At 47.1% G+C, this 19,672-nt stretch overlaps 2 protein-coding genes across 2 annotated transcripts in view; both read right to left on the reverse strand.

Moving 5' to 3' along the window:
* Positions 1-589: 589 nt before the first annotated feature.
* LOC139445684 (collagen alpha-1(I) chain-like) lies at positions 590-1,694 on the reverse strand. Its single transcript, XM_071226873.1, has one exon. The coding sequence runs from the start codon at positions 1,650-1,652 to the stop codon at positions 630-632; it is 1,023 nt and encodes a 340-aa protein (XP_071082974.1). The 5' UTR covers positions 1,653-1,694; the 3' UTR covers positions 590-629.
* Positions 1,695-5,571: 3,877 nt separating this feature from the next.
* LOC139445870 (nucleolar protein 8-like) overlaps positions 5,572-19,672 on the reverse strand; it is a 29,011-nt gene continuing 14,910 nt past the window's right edge. Inside the window, exons 8-17 of the mRNA XM_071227104.1 lie at positions 14,497-14,700; positions 13,999-14,100; positions 11,247-11,334; positions 9,783-9,912; positions 9,235-9,342; positions 8,484-8,668; positions 7,729-7,840; positions 6,804-6,892; positions 5,847-5,929; positions 5,572-5,739 (exon numbers count right to left, since the gene is read on the reverse strand). Coding sequence (XP_071083205.1) covers positions 5,614-5,739; positions 5,847-5,929; positions 6,804-6,892; positions 7,729-7,840; positions 8,484-8,668; positions 9,235-9,342; positions 9,783-9,912; positions 11,247-11,334; positions 13,999-14,100; positions 14,497-14,700 — 1,227 coding nt within the window. The 3' untranslated portion in view covers positions 5,572-5,613. The remainder of the gene's footprint in view (positions 5,740-5,846; positions 5,930-6,803; positions 6,893-7,728; positions 7,841-8,483; positions 8,669-9,234; positions 9,343-9,782; positions 9,913-11,246; positions 11,335-13,998; positions 14,101-14,496; positions 14,701-19,672) is intronic.

Consider the following 19,672-nt stretch of genomic DNA (forward strand, 5'->3'; position numbering starts at 1 on the left):
AGCCAGGTCATCCTGATGCACCACAAGGAGCCGGGACATCCTGATGCACCCAAAGGGGCCGGGACATCCTGATGCACCACAAGGAGCCGGGACATCCTGATGCACCACAAGGAGCCGGGACATCCTGATGCACCACAAGGAGCCGGGACATCCTGATGCACCACAAGGAGCCGGGACATCCTTATGCAGCACAAGGAGCCAGGTCATCCTGATGGAGCACAAGGAGCCGGGACATCCTGATGCACCACAAGGGGCCGGGACCTCCTGATGCAGCACAAGGAGCCGGGACATCCTGATGCACCACAAGGAGCCGGGTCATCCTGATGCAGTACAAGGAGCCAGGTCATCCTGATGGAGCACAAGGAGCCGGGACATCCTGATGCACCACAAGGGGCCGGGACCTCCTGATGCAGCACAAGGAGCCGGGACATCCTGATGCAGCACAAGGAGCCAGGTCATCCTGATGAAGCACAAGGAACCAGGTCATCCTGATGAAGCACAAGGGGCCGGGACATCCTGATGCTGCACAAGGGCATTGCATGTTATCATCTGTTGTGGAACATGAAATATACTACTTCAGACGCATTGATCAGACTCTTTATTACAATCGCTAGGTTCACAAGTCAGTATTAAGAGCGACTAACCGTGATATTTTTCGTGTCCGTACCAAAAATATTCGAGGCGACACACTGGTACGTTTTATAGTCGAATGACGTCGTAATGGGTATGGTGTAAGATGGACCACGGATTCCATTGCCCACCCAAGAGATGGCTGGCGGGGGGATTCCGCTAGAGCTGCAGTTGAGGGTGGCTGCTGAGCCGTACGGAACTACAAGCGTCTCACTGGCAGGTCCGGAGATAGTTGGCTTTTTTAGGCACTCGCACCCTGGGTTCAGCTTGTCGGCGTCCGCGCCCCTGGCACCCACGTCCCCTGGCTCACCTTTCACACCAACCACGCCCATGAACCCTTCAACTCCTGCCGGTCCCCTCTCGCCTTTAGAGCCAGCCTGGCCCGTTGCTCCTGGTGCTCCCCTCTCCCCTGCGTCTCCCTTCACCCCCGGGCTTCCATCCTCTCCCTTCCGTCCCCTCTCTCCCTTCAAGCCTGGGTCCCCCTTCTCCCCCTGCAGCCCGGCAGTCCCGGGGGATCCTATAGGACCTGTTGCCCCCACAGCGCCTGCTTCCCCCGGCGGCCCCGCGTTGCCCTTTCCTCCCTCTGGACCTTGGTATCCTCGGTCCCCCTTCACTCCGGATACTCCCTGGTCACCCTTGACCCCTTGCTGTCCAGGTGTCCCCGTCGCCCCCTTCTGACCCTTCTTGCACACCTTGGTGGTGTTCTTGCAATGTCGCTCGATGACAGCTTCTTCCGTCTTCATGAGACTCAGGAAGACATCCTCAAGGCCTGATTTCCTGCTGCGGGCGAGGGACTGCGCCACATCACGCTTCACACTAGACGACAGTTCATACACGAGGCTAAAACCATGATCACCGTTCTGCAGTAGTGACTCAAGGCTACTTTGAAGATCTGAATCTTGAAGCTCGAGGCTGTCGATATTGTTGCACTGCAGGATGGAGACGACAACGAGGGCGATGGTGTTGAGGACAACAAAGATGGTCAGAAATGTCACAGATTTTCCAACACCGTCAGACGCCATTGTATTTCGCGAGAACTGAAATCTTATCAAACACAACCAGACGGCGCTTCTCACCAATACTGACGTTATCTCTGAACACCACGACTATCATATGATAAATGTTATGTTTCAACATTCCGATAAAAACACATAGAAATATACTGAGGGGCGAAAATAACGATATCAAACATGAGGTTTTCTGAAAACACGAAAAAAGCTATTGAAAACAAAAAAGAATCATTTAACACACACATACACACGTACATGCACGTCGCTATACAAGTGCAATAATCTTGGACGCGACGTTAAACCCCATCTCACCTCAAATGACAAAACATAGTACGTTCATCTCCTAAATGAGCAGACGGGCAAGTCATGACATGTCTACTGAACATACCAGCTGTCGGGGATTGTAAATAATGTAGCTCAATGGCTGATCTCTTGTGTGGTGTGTTACCTATGTAGCTGGAGACTCCAGATTGTGTTTCTCTGCACTTCCTGATGTGATGTTCTGAACATTCCAATAACTCTCCAACGGTCCTTGTCGGATATGCACAGCATCGTGATTATTGAATTAGCAAAATAACTACCGTATTCGACGTAATAAGCGCCCCGCTCTAATAAGCGCCCACGGCGATATTTGCTAATATATTGGCAAGTGAACAATCCCGATTAGCACTCCTTCCGATTGATCAATGTACACAAGACTTATTTATTCGTGTATAATACGCACTCGTGTGTTATATGCAGCCTTAATTATAGATAATTAAATTCTGGAAAAATATATCTGTCGTATATAAACAGTTCAGGCCGTCAGCATAAACCACGAAATGTATCTTTCAAAATAATAATACAATGAGAGCCCCCTATTTCTTTTTTTGAGAGCGCCCTGGGCGCTTATTACGTCGAATATGACGGCTCCGCAAATTGTCTGTGTATCCCATAAAACGTAAGATTTTGCACCAAATCATGTTCGACATCATAGTAGTCTGTGTCTGTGTCTGGTGTGTTATGTTTGACCTCCACGGATGTTTTGTTTGTCTTTTGTTTGTTTGTTGTTTAACGCCGTCCACGGATGTCTTGGTACTTTGTATGTCACGTTTGACTTCCACGGATGTCTTGGTACGTTGTATGTCACCTATGACTTCCACGGATGTCTGGGTGGGTTGTGTGTCAGGTTTGACTTCCACGGATGTCTTGGAACGTTGTGTGTCACGTTTGACTTCCACGGATGTCTGGGTGGGTTGTGTGTCACGTTTAACTTTCACGGATGTCTTGGAACGTTGTGTGTCACGTTTGACTTCCACGGATGTCTGGGTACGTTGTGTGTCACGCATGACATCCACGGATGTCTTGGTACGTTGTGTGTCACGTTTGACTTCCACGGATGTCTGGGCGGGCTGTGTCACGTTTGACTTCCACGGATGTCTTGGGAAGTTGTGTGTCACCTTTGACTTCCACGGATGTCTGGGTACGTTGTATATCATGTTTGACTTCCACGGATGTCTGGGTACGTTGTATATCATGTTTGACTTCCACGGATGCCAGGGTACGTGGTGTGTCACCTTTGACTTCCACGGATGTCTTGGTTCGTTGTGTGTCACGTTTGACTTCCAAGGATGTCTGGGTACGTTGTATATCATGTTTGACTTCCAAGGATGTCTGGGTACGTTGTATATCATGTTTGACTTCCACGGATGTCTTGGTTCGTTGTGTGTCAGGTTTGACTTCCACGGATGTCTGGGTACGTTGTATATCATGTTTGACTTCCACGGATGTCTGGGTACGTGGCGTGTCAGGTTTGACTTCCACGGATGTCAGGGTTCGTTGTCTGTCACGTTTGACTTCCACGGATGTCTGGGTTCGTTGTGTGTCACGTTTGACTTCCACGGATGTCTTGGTTCGTTGTGTGTCACCTTTGACTTTCACGGATGTCTTGGTACGTTGTGTGTCAGGTTTGACTTCTAAGGATGTCTGGGTACGTTGTATATCATGTTTGACTTCCAAGGATGTCTGGGTACGTTGTATATCATGTTAGACTTCCATGGATGTCTGGGTACGTTGTGTCACGTTTGACTTCCACGGATGTCTGGGTACGTTGTGTGTCAGGTTTGACTTCCACGGATGTCTGGGTTTGTTGTGTGTCACGTTTGACTTCCACGGATGTCTGGGTACGTTGTGTGTCACGTTTGACTTCCACGGATGTCTGGGTACGTTGTGTGTCACGTTTGCCTTCCACGGATGTCTTGGTATGTGGTGTGTCACCTTTGACTTCCACGGATGTCTTGGTACGTTGTGTGCCAGGTTTGACTTCCAAGGATGTCTGGGTACGTTGTATATCATGTTTGACTTCCAAGGATGTCTGGGTACGTTGTATATCATGTTAGACTTCCATGGATGTCTGGGTACGTTGTATATCAGGTTTGACTTCCACGGATGTCTGGGTACGTTGTATATCATGTTAGACTTCCATGGATGTCTGGGTACGTTGTGTGTCAGGTTTGACTTCCACGGATGTCTGGGTACGTTGTATATCATGTTAGACTTCCATGGATGTCTGGGTACGTTGTGTGTCAGGTTTGACTTCCACGGATGTCTGGGTATGTTGTGTGTCACCTTTGACTTACCCAGATGTTTTTGTATGCTATGTTAATTTCATCCAGTTTGAACCTGCCATGCGATCGCAAAACAATGTGAAAAACTGACATCACATAAACTTTGTTGCCAGAACTTTTCAAGGCAGATGTGAACATTAACGGTGGATGGATACTCGTTGTATATTTGATGTTGTAGACCCACTCAGAAATATTCCAGCCACCTGACGACAGCAAATAATCGAGCATGGTCCAGACAATAAAAAGATTGACATTATGAGCATCATTCACAGACAATCAACCAAATCACTACGACTGACCACCGCCTCACAAACAGCAGCTGATGGTATACCCACCATTGCCACAGTCGGATTCATGCACTAACATTAGATTAAAAAAAGTTTTGATGTTAAACATCGGTGAAACAAAGCATGTTACATTCCAGAGTTTCGGGTCCTTATAGAAGCTCACAATGTATTATTTTCTTTAGTGTAACTTATTGTCCATACCAGAGACCATATACCAATCCCTATACAGTCTGCCATACTGTTCTTTTGTGAAAGGGAAAACTGGTCAGAGTTGCATCCCTTAGGTGTCCCAGGATACTATGATAATAGGATTGAATCCCAAATTTTCACTGATTACTACTTTTTGTCAGCACTACGCTGCTGCTCATGGGTTTGAAGGAGGTGATATATGTATTACTTTGGACTCTCCTCCCACATGAAGCCTGCACTCAGTGCACCATCCCTCCTAGACAGTGGTTACTGACTGGATTTCCTGTGTACCATGTGCAGTTACATCAGCTGATCTCTTCAAAGGTAAGTCAATTGTTCACCTCACCAAACATGGTAACAGAGGGTACAAGTCAAAACAGGGAAGTGCATCAGACATCATTTAGGTTATTGATAATTCAAATTAGGAAATGTCCTCCACGTGTCTACTATAATTCATTTAGAAAGCTTTACTGAGGCCTTGAATCTTGTAACCTTGTTTAACATCTCTTGAGCAAGAGTAGAATGACGATCTTTATAATATTCATAGAAAGAGCATGCTCGATTGTACCTCAAAGGACACTAAAGGCTGGAGCTGTTGACATAACGTAGAAGTTGACTCTTGCAGTGAAGTAGGATGGAGTGTCAAAATACAATCAAGGATGTGAAATGAAAGTAAAATAACATGCAGTGATTTCCATTCTACATCTGGTGGTCAGGCCCCCTGACTTTGCACATATATGCCACTGGACAGTCTTGCCCAGGAGGGCAACATGAACACACCTGCCTGTTCCTGGAGTCCTTGTGCAACACACCTCCTCCTGGTCACTCAACAACCGAACAACAAATATCAACAATGAAACATTTATTGAAGTCAACAATATCTGGAGATGATTAGAATGATCTTCTGTTGACCTTGGCCCGTCTGCTTGGTGTGCGATGGCCGCCACTGTGCCAAGTCGATGTTTTCTGCAGTTTCCTCTTGTTTTTCACAGCTTTCCTCCACTTTTCCCGGTAGGACTAACACAAAAATAAACATAATGAATTAATAACTGGCGGCAAAAAATGTCCATATATATGTTTACATGTTCACCCTGACATACCGGCCCACCCCCTCCATTACCAACCTCAATCAGCTTCGGCCTCTGTTCCCTCCATTTCTCAACCACCGAGTCGAAGTCCTGAGGTTTCTTGAAGAAATCTACACCCTCTGAAAAAACAAGAGTGTAAAGTGTTCACTCACTGTACAGCCAAGGACTCGATGTTCTGAAGACGTTGGTTTTAATTATAGAGCTGTTCTCCAAAACGGACCCGATGCATAAAGATCGCATCTCAGGAACACAGCAACGTACGGCTGCAACTGCACGTGAAATGCGATGGTTGTGGACAGATATAAGACGGTAGCAGGCATCACTCAGTTAGTTAGCGTTAGACTACTGTAGGGGGGGACATACCCATACTCTAAGCCAATTAGCATAAGATATTTAGTTTCTTTCATTGAAGTTTATTCATCTTTTTGTCACATAATGAAGAGAATCATGTTTAGTTACTTGTAGATCTTCCATTGTTTATTAATAGGTTATCACATTTAGTTCCTTGAATTATTAATAGGTTATCACATTTTGTTCCTTCAATAATTAATAGGTTGGCACGTTTAGTTCCTTGAATAATTTATAGATTATCACATTTAGTTCCTTGAATAATTAATAGGTTATCACATTTAGTTCCTTGAATTATTAATAGGTTATCACATTTTGTTCCTTCAATAATTAATAGGTTGGCACGTTTAGTTCCTTGAATAATTAATAGGTTATCACATTTTGTTCCTTCAATGATTAATAGATTATCACATTTAGTTCCTTGAATAATTAATAGGTTATCACATTTTGTTCCCTGGTCATTTTACAGGTAAGTTAAACCAGTGCACCTCCAGGAAATGTACATCAAATGGACCATGTTCACTTGTAAACCTCATGATGAGCAGTGACTTAAAACAAATTTAGGCTTAAAACATTCAAACTGACTGCAATATTTTCCAACAGGTCATGGCCACAGCTCAGTGACTCCTTGGTGGAGTGGCTTACCTTGAAGACGGTTGTCATCCTCGGAGAAGAAAAACGTCAACTTCCTGACAGGACACACAACACTGTCTGCGTGAGCTGACGGCGCCGAGCTGTAATGACACCAGTGTTGAAGTAACTGTGAGATGGTACCAGTGTCGGCACTTGGAATTGGAATGAACGGCTCTCAATACAGACATTGACTTGTTTGTGAGTATTGGTGAGATGAGGTAAAATTGGGTTTAACGTCGCATCGAATATTGCACTGTGTGTGTGTGTTTGTGTCTGTGTCTGTGTGTGTGTGTCTGTGTCTGTGTGTGTGTGTGCCAATTTTTAATGTGAGATACCATGCCGCTGTTTTAACATTGATACCCCACCCAGACAGAGTATACTGACTCTGAGCCAACCAGTCCTTGTTTTAGTCCCTTGATGCCGAGCACCAGACAGGGTATCAACAAGTACCATCTTTTACTGTCTTTTGGTATGAAACAGGCTGGGGGTCGAACTGCTGGCCTTCCACTCTCTGGGCGGACACTCTACTACTAGACCACGGAGACAATCTCTCCATACAGTGAGTGAGTGAGTCGGTTTTAACGCTGTTTCTAACAGTATTACAGTTATATCGCGGCGTGTCAGCTTAATGTGGGAGGAAAGCCTGAAGTGATGCAGGTCTCGGACATTTACCACTTCGGTGAAACCCATGAGCACGGGTATGGTGCTGACAAACCTAGAAACATAATCGGGGTGAACTGGGATTCGAAACCACAATCATAGGTTTCTGGCATGCCCAAGGGATGCAACCCTGCACAGCAAATGGTGGTGCCTTAGACAACTGGGCCACCCATGCCCCCCTCTCCATACAGACATTGACTTGTTTGTGAGTATTTAATTACAGCTGTGCTGACGTGACAACAAGTATGGAGTCTCTCACAATGACGGCCACACTCACCTCTGCTGCTCCTGATCGTCGTCACTGGAGTCGTCAGTGACATCCACCGAAAACCTGGACTGCCAAGGATTCATGGCACCAGAGGGCGCCTTAACCTCAGGAGCACTGTATTCTGGGAAGAGGAAACAAATCAATCAAATTGACACATATCAAGAGTACTTTACAGATTTGTGACAACTGATGAACACTTCAAGAGTGAAAAGCCCTACATTCGCTGTGTTCAGCACCCTGCTGCACCCTGCTGCAGAAAGCACTCCAACTTCTAGATCAGCCTGTAGGTAATTTTTGTAAGGATCAACTACTGAGACTGAAAGTTTCAAGACAGTCCCATATTTTCTTATGGACATTACAGAGCTAAGCTATGTTTGAACTAAGTTTCTTAACTACCACTCATTATCTGAAAACAAACTTAAATATTTAAATTTAACATTTTAAAAACACATCCCCCTTGTCAATTATTATGATGTATACGGTAACCTCAAGGTTCCCCATACTCTCAGTAATTTCCCCCCTTTCCCTTTATGACATCCCCATCACCTTGTCCCCAGTCATAATCCCGTAGGTGTTTGGGGTCATTACCATCAACTCACCCCCAAATACAAGCCGGGTGTTCGTCTGCCACACACACAATCACACAATCACACCTTACCCCCTCCCCCAATCCTAAGGCTGCCATGCCCAATAACTCACCCGCAGATTGACACCGGGTGTCAGTCTGGCTCTGCCCCCGAAGGCCGCCATGCCCAATAACTCACCCCCAGATTGAGACCAGGTGTCTGTCTGGCTCTGCCCCCCGAAGGCCGCCATGAGGGAGAAGCCTGATGCTGCCGCCTTGTCATCATGCGTCTTGTTGAACACGTCCTGGATTGCAGAGCTCACCTCGAAAAAACGCTCCTTGCTGACCTCGGGCACAACGATCTCAGGTGCCTCAGCCTCCTTGCTGAAAGACACACAAGCAACTGACCTCAGAGACAAGTCATCAGACACACAAGTAAATGAACTCAAAGATGGGTCATCAGACACACAAGCAAATGTCCTCAAAGACGGGTCATCAGACACACAAGTAAATGACCTCAAAGATGGGTCCTCAGAAACACAAGTAAATGACCTCAAAGATGGGTAATCAGACACACAAGCAAATGTCCTCAAGGACAGATAATCAGACACACATGCAAATGACATGAAACACTGGTCATCAGACTCACAAGTAAATGACCTCCAAGACAGGTCATTAGACACACAAGTAACTGACCTCAAAGACAGGTAATCAGACACACAAGAAACTGACCTCAAAGATAGGTCATCAGACACGCAAGTAAATGACCTCAAAGATGGGTAATCAGATACAAGCAAATGTCCTCAAGGACAGATCATCAGACACACATGCAAATGACCTGAAACACAGGTCATCACTAACACTTGTCAGTCAACAGCACACATGGCGACAAGTGTATGGTTGTGGATAATTACTGATGTCAACTAAAGTACAATGTATATTGAGCTTACTTCTTTTTTGAGCCTTTCTTTTTTGGAATCTTTTCCTTTGGCGTTGTCTGCATCTCCAGTTGTCTGTGTTGCTCGCATGCTGGGTCGAAGTGGAGTGTGCTCACATCCCTAGGGAGAGACAGACACACAATGAATGAAAACCGCTTCCGATTAGTGGCAGCATAACACAAGTGTCCCCCCGGCCCGGCCCGGCCCAGCCCCAGCCCCAGCCCCAGCCCCAGCCCCAGCCCCAGCCCAGCCCAGCCCAGCCCAGCCCAGCCCAGCCCAGCCCAGCCCCAGCCTAGCCCAGCACCAGAACCAGCCCCAGAACCAGCCCCAGAACCAGCCCCAGCCCAGCCCCAGACCCAGCCCAAGCCCCAGACCCAGACCCAGACCCAAGTAATCATTATGGTGGTGAAGTTGAAAGACTTCAGTGAAGAGATAAGTGGATCAGAATGATTTGATATATCATTCTCATGGAGCTAGCAATTTAAACAACTTTGAATGATGTTGCTGTATTTTCTCAAAGGTCGGCCAGAGTGATGTGTCATGGTCCCGATGAAACTCACTTGAAGGTTTTCCTCTGACTCTCCTGCCTCTGCATCCTCGCCATCGGCTGCCTCCCGACCACCTCCTCCAGGATCCGCAGCGCCCTCGCCCGCTCGCCCTCCATGTCAGCATCCCCTACGTTACCATCCTCTGCAACAACACATACCCTCCACATCAGCAACAACACATACCCTCCACATCAGCAACAACATATACCCTCCACATCAGCAACAACACATACCCTCCACATCAGCAACAACACATACCCTCCACATCAGCAACAACATATACCCTCCACATCAGCAACAACACATACCCTCCACATCAGCAACAACATATACCCTCCACATCAGCAACAACATATACCCTCCACATCAACAACAACACATACCCTCCACATCAGCATCTAAACATGAGCATCAGATGTTGACGATGAGGAATAACTACACAATACAGTGTAGGAAAAGATGGACTCAAACATAACTCAAATTGTGACTGGGCTGTGTGCATATTCCACACAGCTACAGTCAGATGGAAACTTCCTTCTTTCTCTAAGATATCTTGAGAGTGAATGAGTGAGTGGGGATTGGAGTTGTTGCTAACAGTTTCTCTACCTCACCGCATGTCATCTCACTGCATGGTCTCGAAATCATGACATATCACAACATATTTCCAGACTGACACCCTTACCTTCATTTTGGAGACCGAAAAGCCTACCACCATCTCAAACAAAACAAGTGCCTTGCTTCCAGCTAGCGTCAGGAGGGACCAAAATGCATTTTCAGTCTTCAGTTACATCCCTCAATATATTCTAAAACACCATCCCATGCCTCTGGTTAGCTAAAGAGAGTTATCTACCCTTGTTAAATGACGTTGGCCTTCAGTACAGATGCAGAAGCATTTCACAAATGACCATTCCAGTGACCTTGGCATGTAATGAAGGTCACCAAACATCTAACCACTTCTCGATTCTTCATGTATGACCTCGAGAGTGAATGTGACCTTCATTTCCAGTCACAAGTATCTGAAGAACATTGCCATGGGCTACACACAAACCAACTGAAATCCCTCGGTTGAATACAAAGTAACCACAAAAACATGGCCACCATGATCTACTTCTGATATTATCAGATTTTAGTCACTAGTCGTACAACTTAAACAATTCTGCAGGAATGTCACTGAAGTGGCAAACTTTTTCTAATGAAAGACTTTGAGGAATGAAACTTTTCTTCAGGATGTGACCGTCAGTGAGTTGCGCTAAATGCCTTCAAAAACAGAATTCTTCTTATTGTCAGCCTAATCTGGGATGAATCCCGAAGTGATGCAGGTCTCAGACATTTAGCTCTTCTGTCAAACCCACAAGCATGGCTCTGGTGCTGACCAACCTTGAAAAAATCAGGATTCGAACCCACAATCATAGGTTTCTGGTGTGCTCAAGGGCTGCAACTCTGCAGAGCGAATCGTCACACACACAAATGACCTACCTTTCTCCTGTTCCTCATCGGTCTCCACGAAGCGCTCGTCCAGACGGAACCGGTGATCACTTCCCAGACGGGCCTGAAGCTGCATCAACTGACAAACAATACAATGAGTGAGTGAGTGAGTAGGGTTTTACTCCGCTTTTAGCGATATTCCAGCAATATCACGCTGGGGGACACCAGAAATGGGCTTCAGACAAACAATACACAGGGATTAAACTAGACGCGAAACAATACATCGGTGCACCGGTGCATCAGGAGTTTTTATGCGCCAATACGATACATGATACATTTTTGTCTGTATCAATTCAAGACGATACACTTGCTAAAATACATTACTGTTCATTTAACGACTCCCAGTCAAAAATCACAAAATGTGTTGTTATTTTGTTCACTATTAAAAATAGCCGTAACGAACAAGTGTCCACAGCCAGCTTTTCCTTTTGAACCTGCTCTGAAATATTTATAGTCAAGACATTTCCATGTGATTTAACGTAAACAAACATATCGTGATACGTATAGTATCGTGACATTGCTGTATCGTTTCACATCTAGATAAAACAGACAGGAACTATGGGTTTCCTGTACGCCTGAATAACATTGAAACAGAAGTGTCAAGACTTCTTTGCTTGTTTGTTATTTAACGCCACAGCAATTTTCCAGCTATATGACGCCGTTCAGGAAATATTCAAGTCTGAACAGACATCCAGTGATTGATATGAGCATGGATCCACACAATCTTTCGACACGATGGGTTGCTGAAGACCAACTGAGCTTGGATCTTCATGGGGATAAGCATGGGTAGCTGAAGACCAATTCTAACCCAGATCTTCCAGGGGACAAGCATGGGTAGCTGAAGACCAATTCTAACCCAGATCTTCCCGGGGACAAGCATGGGTAGCTGAAGACCAATTCTAACCCAGATCTTCCCGGGGACAAGCATGGGTAGCTGAAGACCAATTCTAACCCAGATCTTCCCGGGGATAAGCATGGGTAGCTGAAGACCAATTCTAACCCAGATCTTCCCGGGGACAAGCATGGGTAGCTGAAGACCAATTCTAACCCAGATCTTCCCGGGGACAAGCATGGGTAGCTGAAGACCAATTCTAACCCAGATCTTCCCGGGGACAAGCATGGGTAGCTGAAGACCAATTCTAACCCAGATCTTCCCGGGGACAAGCATGGGTAGCTGAAGACCAATTCTAACCCAGATCTTCCCGGGGACAAGCATGGGTAGCTGAAGACCAATTCTAACCCAGATCTTCCCGGGGACAAGCATGGGTAGCTGAAGACCAATTCTAACCCAGATCTTCCAGGGGACAAGCATGGGTAGCTGAAGACCAATTCTAACCCAGATCTTCCCGGGGACAAGCATGGGTAGCTGAAGACCAATTCTAACCCAGATCTTCCCGGGGACAAGCATGGGTAGCTGAAGACCAATTCTAACCCAGATCTTCCCGGGGACAAGCATGGGTAGCTGAAGACCAATTCTAACCCAGATCTTCCCGGGGACAAGCATGGGTAGCTGAAGACCAATTCTAACCCAGATCTTCCCGGGGACAAGCATGGGTAGCTGAAGACCAATTCTAACCCAGATCTTCCCGGGGACAAGCATGGGTAGCTGAAGACCAATTCTAACCCAGATCTTCCCGGGGACAAGCATGGGTAGCTGAAGACCAATTCTAACCCAGATCTTCCCGGGGACAAGCATGGGTAGCTGAAGACCAATTCTAACCCAGATCTTCCCGGGGACAAGCATGGGTAGCTGAAGACCAATTCTAACCCAGATCTTCCCGGGGACAAGCATGGGTAGCTGAAGACCAATTCTAACCCAGATCTTCCCGGGGACAAGCATGGGTAGCTGAAGACCAATTCTAACCCAGATCTTCCCGGGGACAAGCATGGGTAGCTGAAGACTAATTCTAACCCAGATCTTCCCGGGGACAAGCATGGGTAGCTGAAGACCAATTCTAACCCAGATCTTCCCGGGGACAAGCATGGGTAGCTGAAGACCAATTCTAACCCAGATCTTCCCGGGGACAAGCATGGGTAGCTGAAGACCAATTCTAACCCAGATCTTCCCGGGGACAAGCATGGGTAGCTGAAGACCAATTCTAACCCAGATCTTCCCGGGGACAAGCATGGGTAGCTGAAGACCAATTCTAACCCAGATCTTCCCGGGGACAAGCATGGGTAGCTGAAGACCAATTCTAACCCAGATCTTCCCGGGGACAAGCATGGGTAGCTGAAGACCAATTCTAACCCAGATCTTCCCGGGGACAAGCATGGGTAGCTGAAGACCAATTCTAACCCAGATCTTCCCGGGGACAAGCATGGGAAGCTGAAGACCAAGTGGAGCCTGATCTTCCCGGGGACAAGCATGGGTAGCTGAAGACCAATTCTAACCCAGATCTTCCCGGGGACAAGCATGGGTAGCTGAAGACCAATTCTAACCCAGATCTTCCCGGGGACAAGCATGGGTAGCTGAAGACCAAGTGGAGCCTGATCTTCCCGGGGACAAGCATGGGTAGCTGAAGACCAAGTGGAGCCTGATCTTCCCGGGGACAAGCATGGGAAGCTGAAGACCAAGTGGAGCCTGATCTTCCCGGGGACAAGCATGGGAAGCTGAAGACCAAGTGGAGCCTGATCTTCCCGGGGACAAGCATGGGAAGCTGAAGACCAATTCTAACCCAGATCTTCCCGGGGACAAGCATGGGAAGCTGAAGACCAAGTGGAGCCTGATCCCTGTGATCCCTACCTTGCTGCCCTTCTCCCCTTCATACTGAGGCCGGACACGGAACATCTCATCCTCGTCCTCCTCCTCCGATGATCCTGAGCTACCAAAGAGGGGCATGCGCTTCTGAAACATTAACACACACCTGTTACACCAGACACACCTCGTTACAGCAGGCACATCTCATTACAGCAGACAAACCTAGTTACAGCAGACACACCTTTTACAGCAGACACACCTTTTACAGCAGATACACCTTGTTACAGCAGACACCTCGTTACAGCAGAAACACCTTATTACAGCAGATACCTCGTTACAGCAGACACATCTCATAGCAGCAGACACCTCGTTACAGCAGATACCAGTTGCAGCAGACACACGTTACAGAGGACACACCTCGTTAACTGACTCTAAAAGTCCAGTTTCCACCTTTGCTGAACTAGGCTGGAATTCCTAGGTTCGATCGTGGCACGACCAGTGGTTATTGACTGCGTATTGACTGTGACAGACAGACTGACCTACCTTTACCAGAGATGAATCCCTGTCCTCAATACTGTCCTCGCTACTGTCCTCACTACTGTCATCATCATCATCATCATCAGATGAAGGAGACGACAGCGTGGTGCTGACAGCTGTTACTGATGTTGATGCCGCTGCTGCTGGTGTTTCCTCCTTGTCATCATCAGAGTCAAACACGATCTTCTTGTTGAGTCTGCTGCCGGAGTCCTGAAACAATGTGTCCTATTACCGTGTGTCCTGTTACCATGTGTCTGGTTACCATGTGTCCTGTTACCATGTGTCCTATCATGTGTCCTGCTATCATGTGTCCTACTACCATGTGTCCTGTTATCATGTGTCCTGTTATCATGTGTCCTGTTATCATGTGTCCTGCTATCATGTGTCCTGCTATCATGTGTCCTGCTACCATGTGTCCTGTTATCATGTGTCCTGCTATCATGTGTCATGTTATCATGTGTCCTGCTACCATGTGTCCTGTTATGTGTCCTGCTACCATGTGTCCTGCTACCATGTGTCCTGCTACCATGTGTCCTGTTATCATGTGTCCTGCTACCATGTGTCCTGCTACCATGTGTCCTGTTATCATGTGTCCTGCTATCATGTGTCATGTTATCATGTGTCCTGCTACCATGTGTCCTGTTATGTGTCCTGCTACCATGTGTCCTGCTACCATGTGTCCTGCTACCATGTGTCCTGCTATCATGTGTCATGTTATCATGTGTCCTGCTACCATGTGTCCTATCATGTGTCCTGCTACCATGTGTCCTGCTACCATGTGTCCTGTTACCATGTGTCCTGTTATGTGTCCTGCTACCATGTGTCCTATCATGTGTCCTGTTATCATGTGTCCTGCTATCATGTGTCCTGTTATCATGTGTCCTGCTACCATGTGTCCTGCTACCATGTGTCCTGTTATCATGTGTCCTGCTATCATGTGTCCTGTTATCATGTGTCCTGCTACCATGTGTCCTGCTACCATGTGTCCTGCTATCATGTGTCCTGTTATCATGTGTCCTGTTATCATGTGTCCTGTTATCATGTGTCCTGTTATCATGTGTCCTGCTACCATGTGTCATGTTATCATGTGTCCTGTTATCATGTGTCCTGTTATGTGTCCTGCTACCATGTGTCCTATCATGTGTCCTGCTACCATGTGTCCTGCTATCATGTGTCCTGTTATCATGTGTCCTGTTATCATGTGTGTCCTGTTATCATGTGTCCTGTTATCATGTGTCCTGCTATCATGTGTCCTGTTATCATGTGTCATGTTATCATGTGTCCTGTTATCATGTGTCCTGTTATGTGTCCTGCTACCATGTGTCCTATCATGTGTCCTGCTACCATGTGTCCTGCTACCATGTGTCCTGTTACCATGTGTCCTGTTATCATGTGTCCTGCTATCATGTGTCCTGCTACCATGTGTCCTGCTACCATGTGTCCTGTTATCATGTGTCCTGCTACCATGTGTCCTGCTATCATGTGTCCTGCTACCATGTGTCCTGTTATCATGTGTCCTGCTACCATGTGTCCTGTTATCATGTGTCCTGCTACCATGTGTCCTGTTATCATGTGTCCTGCTACCATGTGTCCTGTTATCATGTGTCCTGCTACCATGTGTCCTGCTACCATGTGTCCTGTTATCATGTGTCCTGTTATCATGTGTCCTGTTATCATGTGTCCTGCTACCATGTGTCCTGTTATCATGTGTCCTGCTACCATGTGTCCTGTTATCATGTGTCCTGCTACCATGTGTCCTGCTACCATGTGTCCTGCTATCATGTGTCCTGCTACCATGTGTCCTGCTACCATGTGTCCTGTTATCATGTGTCCTGCTACCATGTGTCCTGCTATCATGTGTCCTGCTACCATGTGTCCTGTTATCATGTGTCCTGCTACCATGTGTCCTGCTACCATGTGTCCTGCTACCATGTGTCCTGTTATCATGTGTCCTGCTACCATGTGTCCTGTTATCATGTGTCCTGTTATCATGTGTCCTGTTATCATGTGTCCTGCTACCATGTGTCCTGTTACCATGTGTCCTGTTATCATGTGTCCTGTTATCATGTGTCCTAATACCGTGTGTCCTGTTACCATGTGTCCTGCTGCCATGTCATGTTATCATGTGTCCTGCTACCATGTGTCCTGCTACCATGTGTCCTGCTGCCATGTCATGTTATCATGTGTCCTGCTACCATGTGTCCTGCTACCATGTGTCCTGCTACCATGTGTCCTGTTATCATGTGTCCTGCTACCATGTGTCCTGTTATCATGTGTCCTGCTACCATGTGTCCTGCTACCATGTGTCCTGTTATCATGTGTCCTGCTACCATGTGTCCTGTTATCATGTGTCCTGTTATCATGTGTCCTGCTACCATGTGTCCTGCTACCATGTGTCCTGTTATCATGTGTCCTGCTACCATGTGTCCTGTTATCATGTGTCCTGTTATCATGTGTCCTGTTACCATGTGTCCTGTTATCATGTGTCCTGCTACCATGTGTCATGTTATCATGTGTCCTGTTATCATGTGTCCTGCTACCATGTGTCCTGCTACCATGTGTCCTGTTATGTGTCCTGTTATCATGTGTCCTGCTACCATGTGTCATGTTATCATGTGTCCTGTTATCATGTGTCCTGCTACCATGTGTCCTGCTACCATGTGTCCTGTTATCATGTGTCCTGCTACCATGTGTCCTGTTATCATGTGTCCTGTTATCATGTGTCCTGCTACCATGTGTCCTGCTACCATGTGTCCTGTTATCATGTGTCCTGCTACCATGTGTCCTGTTATCATGTGTCCTGCTACCATGTGTCCTGCTACCATGTGTCCTGCTACCATGTGTCCTGCTACCATGTGTCCTGCTACCATGTGTCCTGCTACCATGTGTCCTGCTACCATGTGTCCTGTTATGTGTCCTGTTATCATGTGTCCTGTTATCATGTGTCCTGCTACCATGTGTCCTGCTACCATGTGTCCTGTTATCATGTGTCCTGCTACCATGTGTCCTGCTACCATGTGTCCTGCTACCATGTGTCCTGCTACCATGTGTCCTGCTATCATGTGTCCTGCTACCATGTGTCCTGTTACCATGTGTCCTGTTATCATGTGTCCTGCTACCATGTGTCATGTTATCATGTGTCCTGTTATCATGTGTCCTGCTATCATGTGTCCTGCTATCATGTGTCCTGCTACCATGTGTCCTGCTACCATGTGTCCTGTTATCATGTGTCCTGTTATCATGTGTCCTAATACCGTGTGTCCTGCTACCATGTGTCCTGTTATGTGTCATGTTATCATGTGTCCTGTTATCATGTGTCCTGCTACCATGTGTCCTGCTACCATGTGTCCTGTTACCATGTGTCCTGCTACCATGTGTCCTGCTACCATGTGTCCTGTTATCATGTGTCCTGCTACCATGTGTCATGTTATCATGTGTCCTGCTACCATGTGTCCTGCTACCATGTGTCCTGCTACCATGTGTCCTGCTACCATGTGTCCTGCTACCATGTGTCCTGCTACCATGTGTCCTGTTATCATGTGTCCTGCTACCATGTGTCCTGCTACCATGTGTCCTGTTATCATGTGTCCTGCTACCATGTGTCCTGCTACCATGTGTCCTGCTACCATGTGTCCTGCTACCATGTGTCCTGTTATCATGTGTCCTGCTACCATGTGTCCTGTTATCATGTGTCCTGCTACCATGTGTCCTGTTATCATGTGTCCTGCTACCATGTGTCCTGTTATCATGTGTCCTGTTATCATGTGTCCTGCTACCATGTGTCCTGCTACCATGTGTCCTGTTATCATGTGTCCTGCTACCATGTGTCCTGCTACCATGTGTCCTGCTACCATGTGTCCTGCTACCATGTGTCCTGCTACCATGTGTCCTGTTATCATGTGTCCTGCTACCATGTGTCCTGTTATCATGTGTCCTGCTACCATGTGTCCTGCTACCATGTGTCCTGTTACCATGTGTCCTGCTACCATGTGTCCTGTTATCATGTGTCCTGCTACCATGTGTCCTGCTACCATGTGTCCTGCTACCATGTGTCCTGTTATCATGTGTCCTGCTACCATGTGTCCTGTTATCATGTGTCCTGTTATCATGTGTCCTGCTACCATGTGTCCTGCTATGATGTGTCCTGCTACCATGTGTCCTGCTACCATGTGTCCTGTTATCATGTGTCCTGTTACCATGTGTCCTGTTACCATGTGTCCTGTTATCATGTGTCCTGCTACCATGTGTCCTGCTATCATGTGTCCTGCTACCATGTGTCCTGCTACCATGTGTCCTGTTATCATGTGTCCTGTTACCATGTGTCCTGCTACCATGTGTCCTGCTACCATGTGTCCTGTTATCATGTGTCCTGCTACCATGTGTCCTGTTATCATGTGTCCTGTTATCATGTGTCCTGCTACCATGTGTCCTGCTACCATGTGTCCTGCTACCATGTGTCCTGTTACCATGTGTCCTGCTATTATGTGTCCTGCTATCATGTGTCCTGCTACCATGTGTCCTGCTATCATGTGTCCTGCTATCATGTGTCCTGCTATCATGTGTCCTGCTACCATGTGTCCTGCTACCATGTGTCCTGCTACCATGTGTCCTGCTACCATGTGTCCTGCTACCATGTGTCCTGCTACCATGTGTCCTGCTACCATGTGTCCTGTTATCATGTGTCCTGCTATCATGTGTCCTGCTACCATGTGTCCTGCTACCATGTGTCCTGCTACCATGTGTCCTGCTACCATGTGTCCTGTTATCATGTGTCCTGCTATCATGTGTCCTGCTACCATGTGTCCTGCTACCATGTGTCCTGCTATCATGTGTCCTGCTACCATGTGTCCTGTTACCATGTGTCCTGCTACCATGTGTCCTGTTACCATGTGTCCTGCTACCATGTGTCCTGTTACCATGTGTCCTGTTATCATGTGTCCTGCTATCATGTGTCCTGCTATTATGTGTCCTGCTATCATGTGTCCTGCTACCATGTGTCCTGCTATCATGTGTCCTGCTATCATGTGTCCTGCTATCATGTGTCCTGCTACCATGTGTCCTGCTACCATGTGTCCTGCTACCATGTGTCCTGCTACCATGTGTCCTGCTACCATGTGTCCTGCTACCATGTGTCCTGTTATCATGTGTCCTGCTATCATGTGTCCTGCTACCATGTGTCCTG

The sequence above is a fragment of the Haliotis cracherodii genome, unplaced genomic scaffold (assembly GCF_022045235.1).
Source record: "Haliotis cracherodii isolate W230 unplaced genomic scaffold, xgHalCrac1.p SCAF_6, whole genome shotgun sequence".
Lineage (NCBI taxonomy): Eukaryota > Metazoa > Mollusca > Gastropoda > Lepetellida > Haliotidae > Haliotis > Haliotis cracherodii.